At 43.9% G+C, this 12,422-nt stretch overlaps 1 protein-coding gene across 2 annotated transcripts in view; it reads right to left on the bottom strand.

The window, feature by feature from the left end:
* Positions 1-12,101, bottom strand: part of abcg2a (ATP-binding cassette, sub-family G (WHITE), member 2a) — an 85,072-nt gene extending 72,971 nt beyond the window's left edge. Inside the window, exons 1-2 of one of the 2 annotated variants that reach the window (XM_087979899.1) lie at positions 11,786-12,101; positions 1,807-2,024 (exon numbers count right to left, since the gene is read on the bottom strand). In XM_087979899.1, coding sequence (XP_087836025.1) covers positions 1,807-2,009 — 203 coding nt within the window. In that variant the 5' untranslated portion in view covers positions 2,010-2,024; positions 11,786-12,101. The remainder of the gene's footprint in view (positions 1-1,806; positions 2,025-11,785) is intronic. The other variant, XM_043674466.2, reaches the window with a different exon arrangement.
* Positions 12,102-12,422: the final 321 nt, after the last annotated feature.

Genomic DNA, 12,422 nt, shown 5'->3' with positions numbered 1-12,422 from the left:
CAGGGTATATAGACAAAGTCTTTTCCCTGGGGTGGGGGAGTCCAGAACTAGAGGGCATAGGTTTAGGGTGAGAGGGGAAAGATATAAAAGGGACCTAAGGGACAACTTTTTCCATGCAGACAGTGGTACGTGTGTGGAATGAGCTGCCAGAGGAAGTGGTAGAGGCTCGTACAATTACAATTTGGGGTGGCATGGTGGCACAATGGTTAGCACTGCTGCCTCACAGCGCCAGAGACCCGGGTTCAGTTCCCGCCTCAGGCGACTGACTGTGTGGAGTTTGCACGTTCTCCCCGTGTCTGCGTGGGTTTCCTCCGGGTGCTCCGGTTTCCTCCCACAGTCCAAAGATGTGCAGGTCAGGTGAATTGGCCACGCTAAATTGCCCGTAGTATTAGGGTAGGGGTATGGGTGGGTTGCGCTTCGGCGGGGCGGTGTAGACTTGTTGGGCCGAAGGGCCTGTTTCTACACTGTAAGTAATCTAATCTAATCTAATCTAATCTTTAACATTTAAAAGGCATCTGGATGGGTATATGAATAGGAAGGGTTTGGAGGGATATGGGCTGGGTGCTGGCAGGTGGGACTAGATTGGGTTGGGATATCAGGTCGGTGTGGACGGGTTGGACCAAAGAGTCTGTATGACATCTTCTATTCTGTGATTCCTAACCCTGCATTCACCCTATCCGTGCCTCTCGTGATCTCATACACCTCTATAAGATCCCCCCTCAGTCCCCCTACACTCTAAAGAAAAAAGGTCCTAACTTTCCCAACCTCTCTCTATATCTCAGACCACTGAGTCCAGGCAACATCCTTGTAAATTCCTTCTGCACTCGTTCCAGTTTAATAAAATCCTTCCTGTAACAAGGTGACCAAGACTGGAAGGGAAGCAAGTAAGCTGTAGACAAGGGTGTCCGTGACTGAAGGGAAGATTAAGTTACCTTTATCATTTATTTCACTGACATAAACCACATTAATAATTAACCAGATTCATGCACTGGCATAGCATCTTTATAGGTAATAGTTTCTTCGTGAGTCGATAGAATTTGCAGTCAATGTTGAGATTAGGAACTATTGATAAGCACGCTAACTCTGTGGTGGTGATTTTCAGGGTTACTGTCCTGGCTTGTGTTCAAAACTTAACCAAACAACCCACTTAGCTCATTGAACTCAGCTTTCTACTTTTGAACATTGATATTTCTTGCCAAAGAAAGTTCACGTTTAGGAGGCTGTTTTTTTTTCCAAACAACTTTATAAATTTTGTCACCACAGTATTTTAAAGTCCTTACTTGCAGATGCCACAATGTACTACCGAACCCTTTCCTCTCCTTGAAACCTCCTCCAGCTTGATTAACCGTTTAATATCTCTGAGCTCTCCGAAATTCTGTCCATTTGCAGCTCTGAATGTGAAGATCAAGAGTCCTTTCATCAACCACACGCTCGCTGAGCTCCACACATCCCAGCACCAACCGATTGCCAGGCAAATCCCCATGATCTCTAACTGTAGCTTCTTGTTCAGTGGGAGACTGCAACATATCATTTAGATCAAACCCTTTCTCCAAGTTACCAGCTTTAATGCGTGCCGATGCTTCCTCTTCTCTCACCTTCTTCCCACACTCCGCTAAAAAACAGACCCAACATTTCCAGTCATATTTTCAGCCAGCATCTCTCCATTTCTTAAAGTAGTGATGCTACATTCCCTTTCACACAATTGGTAGATCTTCAAGAAAAATCCCATTCTGGCAAGTTATAATTAAACATTGAATCATTGTTACTGTTCGACTCCACGCAAATCAAAAGACTGCAAATACATACTTGACATCTTTTAGGATTTCCTTCTCACTGGTTTTACGGCAGCAGAGTAAACCACTCTTGATCTTCACGCTGTAGTAAATGTTGTGGAAGCTAACTGTCGATCCTTTAGATGTCGAATATTTGTTCGGGTCTGGAGGATTCTGTTCCAAGGTGACAGTTACATCATTCATTGGCATTTCGCTGACAGAGCCACTGTTATCCATGATATCTGGTTACCACTGGCATATGAAACACAAAATAAAGATTTTAAGACTTACAGTCCTGTAAATAATTCCTCAGTACCTCTCTCTAAGGTTTATAGCATCTATAAACACCATAAAATTACAATCTGTATAGCGAAATCACAACAAGCAATGACCAGGCCAGACCCCCTCAAAACATTTCAAGAAAGTAGCCCAGAGCCTAACTTTGCTGGTTGCTTTAATCACGTGTACAGTGGATGTTCCAAGAGGGATGCAGTTGATCAAACCACTTAGTTTTAAACAAAACAGGTTTTATTTACAAGGTTACCGAATGAAACACAAACAACAGAAAACAATAACTTAACCTATCTGAAGCCCCAACAGATTATCCCAACTTAATGACGCTTTCCAATACTTGCAACAATCCCCATAAATACTCCTTGGCAAAAAAGGAAAAATCAAACACAGGTTCTTACAGGAGAGGAGTCACAGAGAGAGGACCAGCGTGGACCTGCTTCTTTGGGTAGCAGCTTCCAACCACTACTGCTTGCTAAATACCAGACCAGACCAGACCAGACCAGACCAGACCAGACCAGACCAGACCAACACGGTGGCTCAGTGGTTAGCACTGCTGCCTCACAGCACCAGGGTCCCAGGTTCGATTCCTGCCTCGGGCAACTGTCTGTGTGGAGTTTGCACATTCTCCCCGTATCTGCGTGGGTTTCCTCGGGGTGCTCCGGTTTCCTCCTGTAGTCCAAATATGTGCAGGTCAGGTGAATTGGTCACGCTAAATTGCCCACAGTGCTAGGTGCAAGAGGGAAATGGATCCGGGTGGGTACTCTTCGGAGGGTCGGTGTGGACTGGTTGGGCCGAAGGGCCTGTTTCCACACTGTAGGGAATCTAATCTAATCTAACCAAACCAGAGAAAAACTGAGCTGGGAGAACTGGCCACTCCCCTTTCATTCTACAAGTGTTTTGAAAGCCTTGCTCTTGAGGCAGTTTCTGTTAGCTATAATCAAATTGGCCCTAAATCCTTCAAATCAGACTTTTCAGAATCTGTGTCTTTTACAATCTTGCGGAAAAAAAAGCCAAAAACAACATGCCTTGTAAAAGGAGCAACAGCATCACATACATAAAATCTTTTCCCAAAATGAAACAACTTACTTAATTTGTTTATTATTTAAATTCAGGGAATATAGTTTTCTCATGTATAAATCTAGGCTCCATAAAACATACAATTACAAAAGATTAACCGCAAATAGCCAGACCAATCAGCCCAGTGAGTCTCATCTTGCCGAATCAGCAATATGCTGATATTCTTTTCTCCGTGTGCTTATCCAGGTTCCACCTAAATGCATCTATGTCTCACCTACTCCTTGTGGTACTGAGTTTCACACACTCACTGGATAAAGATATTTCTCCTGAATTTCATATTCGAATTAGGAGTGATTAGTATGTATTTATTTACTTGGAGAAAATGGGAGATTTGATGGAGATGGTCAAATCTTGACGGTTCTGGACAAAATTGAAATAGAAAAATGTTTTACCTATGAAAAATCAAGAGCATTTAATGTATTTGAGAAAGGAAACAAAAGAGACAAGAGGAAATTTATTTTTATGCAGCGAGTAGTTAGGATCCGGAATATACCGTCCAAGATTGTGTTGGAGGCAAGTTCAACTGAAATATTAAAAGGGGAATTTGTGTGTTACTTGCAAATGAAGAATGCACAGGCTTTAGGGATAAAGGCAGTGAAATGACACTCGGTGAATTGCTTGCTCAGAGAAATGGACCAAATGGCCTCCTAAGGTGCTATAACAATTCTGTAATTTCTGTGTCTCCTGTGCCTTTCTTTGACATGAAGCCCCAGAAAAATATTCTGGAAACAGGTAAAAGATTTTAAAAACACATTTCTCATATTTGTGAAACATTAAAATAAGGAAGATATTCATCTTTACCAGTCATAGTCAGCAGGAATTGTGTCAGTCCAGTTTCACGCCACCCTATATTCAGTGTTAATCAACATAGAATCGTAAAATCCCCATCAAACCCACAATTCACCTCTGATGAACATCCCACTCAGACTCCCTCCACCCTATCAATTTAACTCTGCATTTATCATGGCTAGTCCACCTAGCCTGCACATCTGTGGACACTATGGGAAATTTCGCGTGGCCAATCCACCTAATCTATACATCTTGGGAGAAAAGGGAGTGTCTAGAGGAAACCCACGCAGACACAGGGAGAACGTATAAACTCCACACAGACAGCCACCCGAGGGTGGAATCAAACCTGGGTCCCTGGCGATCAGCCACTTTGCCACCCAAATGATAACCCTGTATTTCTTTTGTAGAAAATTCCCAGGGCAAGCAACATCCCTGGCTGCTATCCACACTGCTTTCTCAATAGTGGCCATCATGTGAGCCGCCTGGTAATAGCCCAAGGTACTTGCTAGTCTAGGGAACTGATGTAACTGACGTAACTCTGTGCTAGAAGAGGTTTCTGCAAACAGACGTATCCTCCCAATCATTTCATGTTTCCACTAAAATTTCAACATTTCAAAAGAAAAGACCATTAATCCATCTCGATTCTGAGTTAGGTTAATTTTTGTTTAGCAAACGTATTAGATGTTAAGTAAGAAAACGGGATTGAGATACATGTCAGCAGTAATGTAACTGAATGGTGGAACAGGTCAGAGAGGTCTCGTGGTCGAGTCTGATAGGTCTCTTTTATATCTTTCCCCTCTCACCCTAAGAGGCAACTTTTTCACGCAGAGGGTGGTACGTGTATGGAATGAGCTGCCAGAGGATGTGGTGGAGGCTGGTACAATTGCAACATTTAAGAGACATTTGGATGGGTATATGAATAGGAAGGGTTTGGAGGGATATGGGCCGGGTGCTGGCAGGTGGGACTAGGTTGGGTTGGGATATCTGGTCGGCATGGATGGGTTGGACCGAAGGGTCTGTTTCCATGCTGTACATCTCTGTGACTCTATGATGATTTGGCTGAAGGGTCTATTTCCATACTGTATGATTCTATGATGTAAACAAGAGAAATAAATCTTGTGATGTGCTGATAATATGACTGACTATGGCTATATTATAACAAAGTTATGATAAACAGGACTGTCTTGTTCGGCAGGTTGTACCACACTGAGGCAATCAAGAGACATCAAAGGCAGAGATTGGATCATAAAGGTTGCACATTTGAACCCAACCTAATTTCACAGAAACTTGGAAGACGGCATTGAAGCTTTTCTACATGGCAAAACACATGATACCAACGTCAACAGTTATTTGTGACCAATTTATTAAAAAAAAGGCACATTCCATGAAGAGAAACTCAACCACATGGCAGACACATTGCCAATAATACCAAGTGTCCCATCACATCACTGCTGAGTCTTGTGCAAATAAAATTGTGGCTGAGATGCAGTTCCATTGGCTGAATCAATGTAGCAGCATGGAGATGCACTGTCATTGCTATTATACGTGGCACAGGTCTGGCCTATTCCCAGAACCTGTGCCGCTGCAGTCACCCGGGCCATCTTCCAGTTTATATGGAGGTCAAAGATGGACCAGGTCCGAAGGGACTCGCTGTACAAAGATCTGGGCAACAGGGGAAAAAAATACACCCAATGCCACCCTCACCCTGATGGCCACCTTTGTGTGTGGCTGCATCAAGGTGTGCATGGATCCCCGGTACGCAAACACCAAGTGTCACTACGTACTGAGGTTCTACCTGTCCCCGGTGTTGCGAAGGATGGGCCTGGCCGCACTGCCGCAGAACGCTCCGAGTATTTGGACCGTTCCGTATCACCTGACCTTCGTGGAGAAGTTTATGAAGAAAAACACCTTTGACCACAAGTCCATCAGGAAGTGGTCAGCACGTAGTGTCCTTGAGACCCTTCGGGAAAAGGAGAGGGCAGATCCTATCGAGCGGTTCCCTGAGCAGACTGTCAAAGCCATTTGGCAGAATGCCTCATCATCAGAACTTTCCAACAAGCACCAAGACATGGCTTGGCTGGTGGTGAGAAGGGCTCTGTCTGTGAGATCCTTTATGGACGCCCGGACTCTCAACCGCACCGCACGCTGCCCTCAAAGCGGCTGCGGGGGGGAACGAGACTGTCACACACCTCCCTCTGGAATGTGCCTACGCAGAAGAAGTCCGGAGAGGAATGCAGTGGTGTTTGTCGAGGTTCATCCCGAGCAGTGCTGTGACATGGGACTCCGTGCTCTACGGCCTGTTCCCCGGGACGCACACCGAGTCGAACATCAACTGTGCCTGGAGGATCATCAACTCAGTGAAGGACGCTCTCTGGGCGGTCCGAGACCTGTTGATCTTCCAGCTGAAGGAGTTAACCCTGACTGAGTGTTGCAGACTGGCACATTCCAAGGTCCAGGACTACGTATTGAGGGACGCGCTGAAGCTTGGGGCAGCTGCCGCCAAGGCGCGGTGGGGAAAGACCACTGTGTAACATCTGCCTGCCTAAATAAGAACAGGGGGCCCACGCAGTCATTTGGGCTCTGCTGACGCCTCAGCTAAAAATGTAATCGTACAGACCTGTAAATAGGAATGATTACTCTGTTTTCGGAATGCAAACAAATAGAATGCTTACATATGTATGGCATGTCCAACTGTACAGACCATCAAATTATTTTATGAATAAAGTATATTTTTGAAATTAAAAAAAAGTAGCACCATGGAGACTGTATTCTTTATTAATTTATCACGATTATCACAGCAGACTGAATGGACAGAGTGTTGAAAAGTTTTAAAGAGCTGGAAGGATATCGTTAACACCAAACAGGAGCTTGTCTGCCTCTGTGGTTTTGCTGTTGTATCTGATAATTTGTAGAAAGACTACATGCTTTCCATTCGGAAGAGGAAGAAAATGATACCACTTGTGGATACTGTCAAGAATGTCTTGCAACCCACAGGTAACACCTGTTCATCAGAGATACACAACGAATGGTATTTGCAGTTTGGCTTTCCAGGAATGTTGTTGCTACTAACAAAAGTAATGATAAAACTGATGGACAATGATCAGCTTCCTCATACCACAGAGATTGGAACAACACAACCAGACATCCTTCATCCCCATCGTCCCTTCTTCCCTGGCCATATAATCTCTTGAACAAAAAAGGTTATAAAAAAAAACTCAATCAGGAAAAATACACCTGGAATGGCCAAACCACTCAGGCAATGAAAGACAGTTCAGCACAGCAATTGGGCCAAAGTGACATTGATAATAATTCCCTGCTTTGCCCTCCAGTCTGTAAAGGTTTGAGATGATAGGTGTATCCAGAGTGCTAAAAGACACAGATTATACAAGCAAACATGTCACGTGGTTACTGGAGATCAAATGTAACTTTTAGAATACTGCATTCATTTCGAGTCTCCCTGCAATAGGAAAGGTATTGAAAGTGTTCAGAAAAGATTTATGAGGATGTTACTGGGACTAGAGGGAGAAACTGAATAGGCTATTTTCCCTGGAGGGTCAGAGGCTGAGGGGTGACATTATAGAGGTTTATAAAATCATGAGGGGCATAGATAGGGTGAATAGACAAGGTATTTTTCACAGAGCAGGCAAGTCCAAAACTAGAGGGCATAGGAGAAAGATTTAAAAGGGACCTGAGGAGCGACTTTATTATGCAGAAGATGTTGCGTGTTTGGAACAACCTGCCAGAGGATGTGATGGAGGCTGGTACAAATACAACATTTAAAAGGCATCTGGATGGTTATATGAATAGGAAGGGTTTAGAGGGATACGGACCAAGTGCTGGCAAATGGGACCAAGATAACTTTGGATATTTGGTCGGCCTGGATGGGTTGGACCGAAGGGTCTATTTCTGTGCTGTATAACTATGACTCAGGTTGTAAGTTTGCTCTCTGAGCTGGTAGATTTGTTTTCAGACATTTTGTCACCATGCCAGGTAACATCATCAGAGAGCCTCCAGTGAAACGCTAGCAGTCTGTCCCATTTGCTATGCGAGTGTCTGGATCTGTTGTGGTGGGTGATATCATTTCCGGTTCTTTCTCTCAGAGGTTGGGGTCCAAATTAATGTGTTTGATAATGGAGTTCAGGTTTAAATGTCAGGCATCTAGGAATTCCCGTGCATGTCTTTGTTTAGCCTATCCCCGGATGGATGTATTGTTCCAGTCAGACTGGTGTCCCTCTTTGTCTGTGTGTATGGATACCAGTGATAGTTGGTCATGTCTTTTAGTGGCTAGTTGGTGTTCATGTAACCTAGTGGCTAGTTTCCTGTCCATCTGTCCAATGTAATGTTTGTTGCAGTCCTTGCAGGGTAATTTGTAGATGATGCTCGTTCTGCTGGTTGTTGGTATGGGGTCCTTTAAATTCATCAGGAGCTGTTTCAGCATGGTTGTTGGTTTGGGGGCTACCATAATACCTAGTGGCTAGAATAGTCTAGTCGTCATCTCTGAGATGTCCTTAATGTATGGCAGGGTGACTAAAGTCTCTGGGTGTGTTGTGTCTTCTTGTTTGGGTCTGCTGTGCAGGAATTGACAGACTGTGTGTATCACGTACCCATTGTTTCTGAATACGTTGGACAAGTGTTTTTCCTTGGCTTCTCGTTGTTCCTGGGTGCTGCAGTGTGTTATGGTCCATTTAAAAAACATCCCTGATGCAGCTCTGTTTGTGGGTTTTGGGGTGATTGCTCCTGTAGTTGAGTATCTGGTCAGTGTGTGGCTTTCATGCAGACACTGGTCTGCAGCTCTCCATTGGTTTTTCGTTCTACTGTGACATCTAGGAAGGGGAGTCTGTTATTGTTCTCTTCCTCTTTGGTGACCTTTATACCGGTAAGGATGTTGTTTATGTGTTTCTTCTAATTTGTTGCATTTTGTGATGACAAAGGTGTCATCCACATAGAAATTAACAAGACAGATCTCCAAAGAATGAAACCTGAAAGATCCAACACATTCTATGGATTATTGGAGTTACATAAACAAGGCCCCCCCCCCCCCCTCAGACCCGTAGTCTCACTTCCTGGTACACCGACACATAGACTAGCAAAGACCCCAGCACTGATCCTTGTGGCACACCACTGGTCATAGGCCTCCAGTTTGCAAAACAGCCTGTCTTCCACCTTTGAGCCAGTTCTGTATCCAAATGGCTAGTTTTCCCTATATTCCATGAGATCTAACCTCGCTAACCAGTCTACAATCAGGAACCTTGTCAAACACCTTACTGAAGTTCAGATAGATCACGTCCACCGCTCATCCCTCATCAATCCTCTTTGTTACTTCAAAAAACTCAAATTAGTGAGACATGATTTCTCATGCATGAAGCCATGTTGACTATCCTTAATCAATCCTTGCCTTTCCATATACATGTACATCCTGTCCCTCAGGATTCCCTCCAACAAGTTGACCACTTCCGATGTCAGGCTCACTGGTCTATAGTTTTCTAAACAGTGGCACCACGTTTGCCAACCTCCAGTCTTCCGGCAGCTCACCTGTGATTATTAATGTTACAAATATCTCAGCAAAAGCCCAACAATCTCTTCCCTAGCTTCCCACAGAGTTCTAGGGTACACCTGATCAGGTCCTGGGGATTTATCCACTTTTATGCATTTTAAGACATCCAACAACAACACCACATCTTTAATATGGACCTTTTCTCAAGATGTCACCATCTATTTCCCCACATTCTGCATCTTCCATGTCCTTCACCACAATAAACACTGAAAATATTCATTTACTATCTCCCCCATCTCCTACATTTCCACACATAGACTTCTCTGCTGATCTTTGAGGGGCACTATTCTCTCTCGTTACCCTTTTGTCCTTAAAATGTATTTATAAAATCCCTTTGGATTCTCTTTAACCCTATTTGCCAAAGCTATCTCATGTCCCCTTTTTTGCTCTCCTGATTTCCCTCTTAAGTATACTCCTACTACCTTTATACTATTCTAAGGATTTACTCAATCTCTGCTGTCTTTACCTGACTTATGCTTATATCCATCCAACTGAGCTAACCTGTAGTATTTTATCTCAGTTCTGAATGAAATAACCTAAATTCCTAAAAAAGATTATGAATATAAATGTGTAAAGAAGGAAAAAGCCTCTTGCAATTAATAAATTAGTAGAGATCATAGATCCCCTCAAATGCTTTTGGATCTAAGAATATATTTCTTCACAGAGTGTCCTCAAATGACATGGATAAAGTGAACAGCAAAAGTCTTTTCCCTAGGGAGAATGAGTTCAAAACTAGGCAGCATATTTTTAAGGTGAGAAAAGAAAGATTTAAAAGAGACCTGAGGCAGAGGGTGTTTTGGATGTGAATGAATTACCAAAGGAAGTGGTAGATGCTGGTACAGTTTTAACTTTTAAAAGACATTTGGACAGGTACACAAATGAGCAGCGTTTAGAGGGATATGGGTCAAACACAAGCAAATGGGACTAGTTTAGTTTGGGAAACTTGGTTGGCATGGACGAGTTGGGCTGAAGGGTCTGCTTCCGGCCTGTATGACTGTGACCCACTCACTGCAGGTAACATTTGTACCCAAGTCCACTAAACCTTTCAAAAGACATTTCCTTGAAGCAGACTCTGACAGAATTATGAAGAAATGGAGTTGACAGGACAACTCTTTCAAAGACCCTGCACAGATGTGACAGTTCAAATGGCCTTGTGCACATGTGATTCCAAATATTCTCATGGTCTTTATCTCGCGTCCCTGTTGCATTCACCATAAGTTATAAATAAATCACAGAGGTGAATACATTGCAAAGCTGCTTCCTCACATGAACAGCTATAGTTAGCTTTTACTGTCACCTCTCACTCCATATTACTATTATTGTGATAGTGTGAATTAACTGAACTCCACACTTGATAAAATGGTTACATTTTCATTTGCTATAGACTGTGCTTCTGCAATGTGCTTATTTTTCTATCAGTTAAGAAAACGTTTGCCCAATTATGCACCCAGTGAGTGTCTCATTGCATAAACAATATAAAATACTGCTCGTGCAAGGAACGTTTTCTCTTTCATAGCAAGTGGGTTTCTTTCAATAATGCTCCTGCAGAATGATGAAAGACCAGGAGTACAGGCAAATTGTCACATATTCAAGTCTTTCCAGTACACCTTTGAGAATTGTAACTGATGCTACTGCATTTTATAATGATAATAAGAGTAAGATACACATTATGTATTATTTTTGGGGAGGGGACAGGGGACTGGGGGCAGGGGACGAGATGGAAATGAAGGGAAAGGGGAGGGGGCGAAACAGTGCGTGGGATTGGTGTGGGGGGGGGGGGAATGTGGTTGCAGATTTTGGGGAGAGTGGGAATTGAGAGGAGGGGAACCAGGAAGTGGAGAAAGTGAGGTGGCAGGAAGAAGTGGGGGAGACACGGGGCAAGGGAGGGAGAAGAGCAAGGAGAGGGGGAAAGTGGGGTAAATGCCCAGAGCAGAGCAGAGCGGGGAGTGTGTACAAAAAGAAAGCCCGTGTTTCCTTTCTCCGCCTCACGCTGTTGTACTGCAATAAACTGCAAAACTCCCAAAACTAAATGTAGATACATAACCCCAAAAAATATATCATTCGGGGACTGCAATAACCTCTCCATCCACACTTACACAACTAATAGATACATAAATGACGGCCTGATAAGTATCAGGAAAATAAACAATGTACAACAAAACTGTTACATTAAAAATAAAAATGGTTTCTTGATTTGATTTTACTCCTGACCTGCGATCACCAGATCCCAATCCCCTAACACCCCCGAGAGGGATTGATGACCCTCTCACTCTGTCAATAGGACAGGATTTTCTCTCACCTTTTGTGTTGAGTGCCTCTAGCCCAGGAATAACGGTGAACAGAAAACCAGGAGCATTTACTCTACATCACACGCCGCATCTCAACTCGAAATATTTTAGCGTTCCGTTTAACAGGACTTTGCGTGTCTCCAGCGAATTCCTCCCACTGTCAAACAGGCTGGGTGGGCACCGCCTCTTCCTCTCTGACAGCCTTATCGACCACACACTGACATTACTCAGTGAGAGATTTCCACGCTCTCTCAGACACGTACAGGCTCTGTCACCCACAGCCACAGAGTAGACACGGCTAGAGCCTCCTAACCTGCTCTGAACTCAAACACTCACAGAACAGCCTCTCACTCCCTGTTCTCCTTCCAGTCTGGGTGGGTTGGTAAAGACAGTGCACATGCTGCAAACTCTGCTACACAGGTAGTTTAGATTAGATAAGATTACTTGCAGTGTGGAAACAGGCCCTTCAGCCCGACAAGTCCACACCGACCCTAAGAAGAGTAACCCACCCCACCCTATATTTAAGGAGAAAGTGAGGTCTGCAGATGCTTGGAGATCAGAGCTGAAAATGTGTCGCTGGAAAAGCGCAGCAGGTCAGGCAGCATCCTGAAGAAGGGCTTATGCCCGAAACGTCGATTCTCCTGTTCC

This window comes from Chiloscyllium plagiosum, unplaced genomic scaffold, assembly GCF_037043375.1.
Source record: "Chiloscyllium plagiosum isolate Xiang-an unplaced genomic scaffold, Cpla_swu_hap1 HiC_scaffold_36, whole genome shotgun sequence".
In the NCBI taxonomy this organism is placed as follows: domain Eukaryota; kingdom Metazoa; phylum Chordata; class Chondrichthyes; order Orectolobiformes; family Hemiscylliidae; genus Chiloscyllium; species Chiloscyllium plagiosum.
The sequence above is the reverse complement of the archived record's forward strand: the minus strand, read 5'-3'. Positions and strand labels throughout refer to the sequence as shown.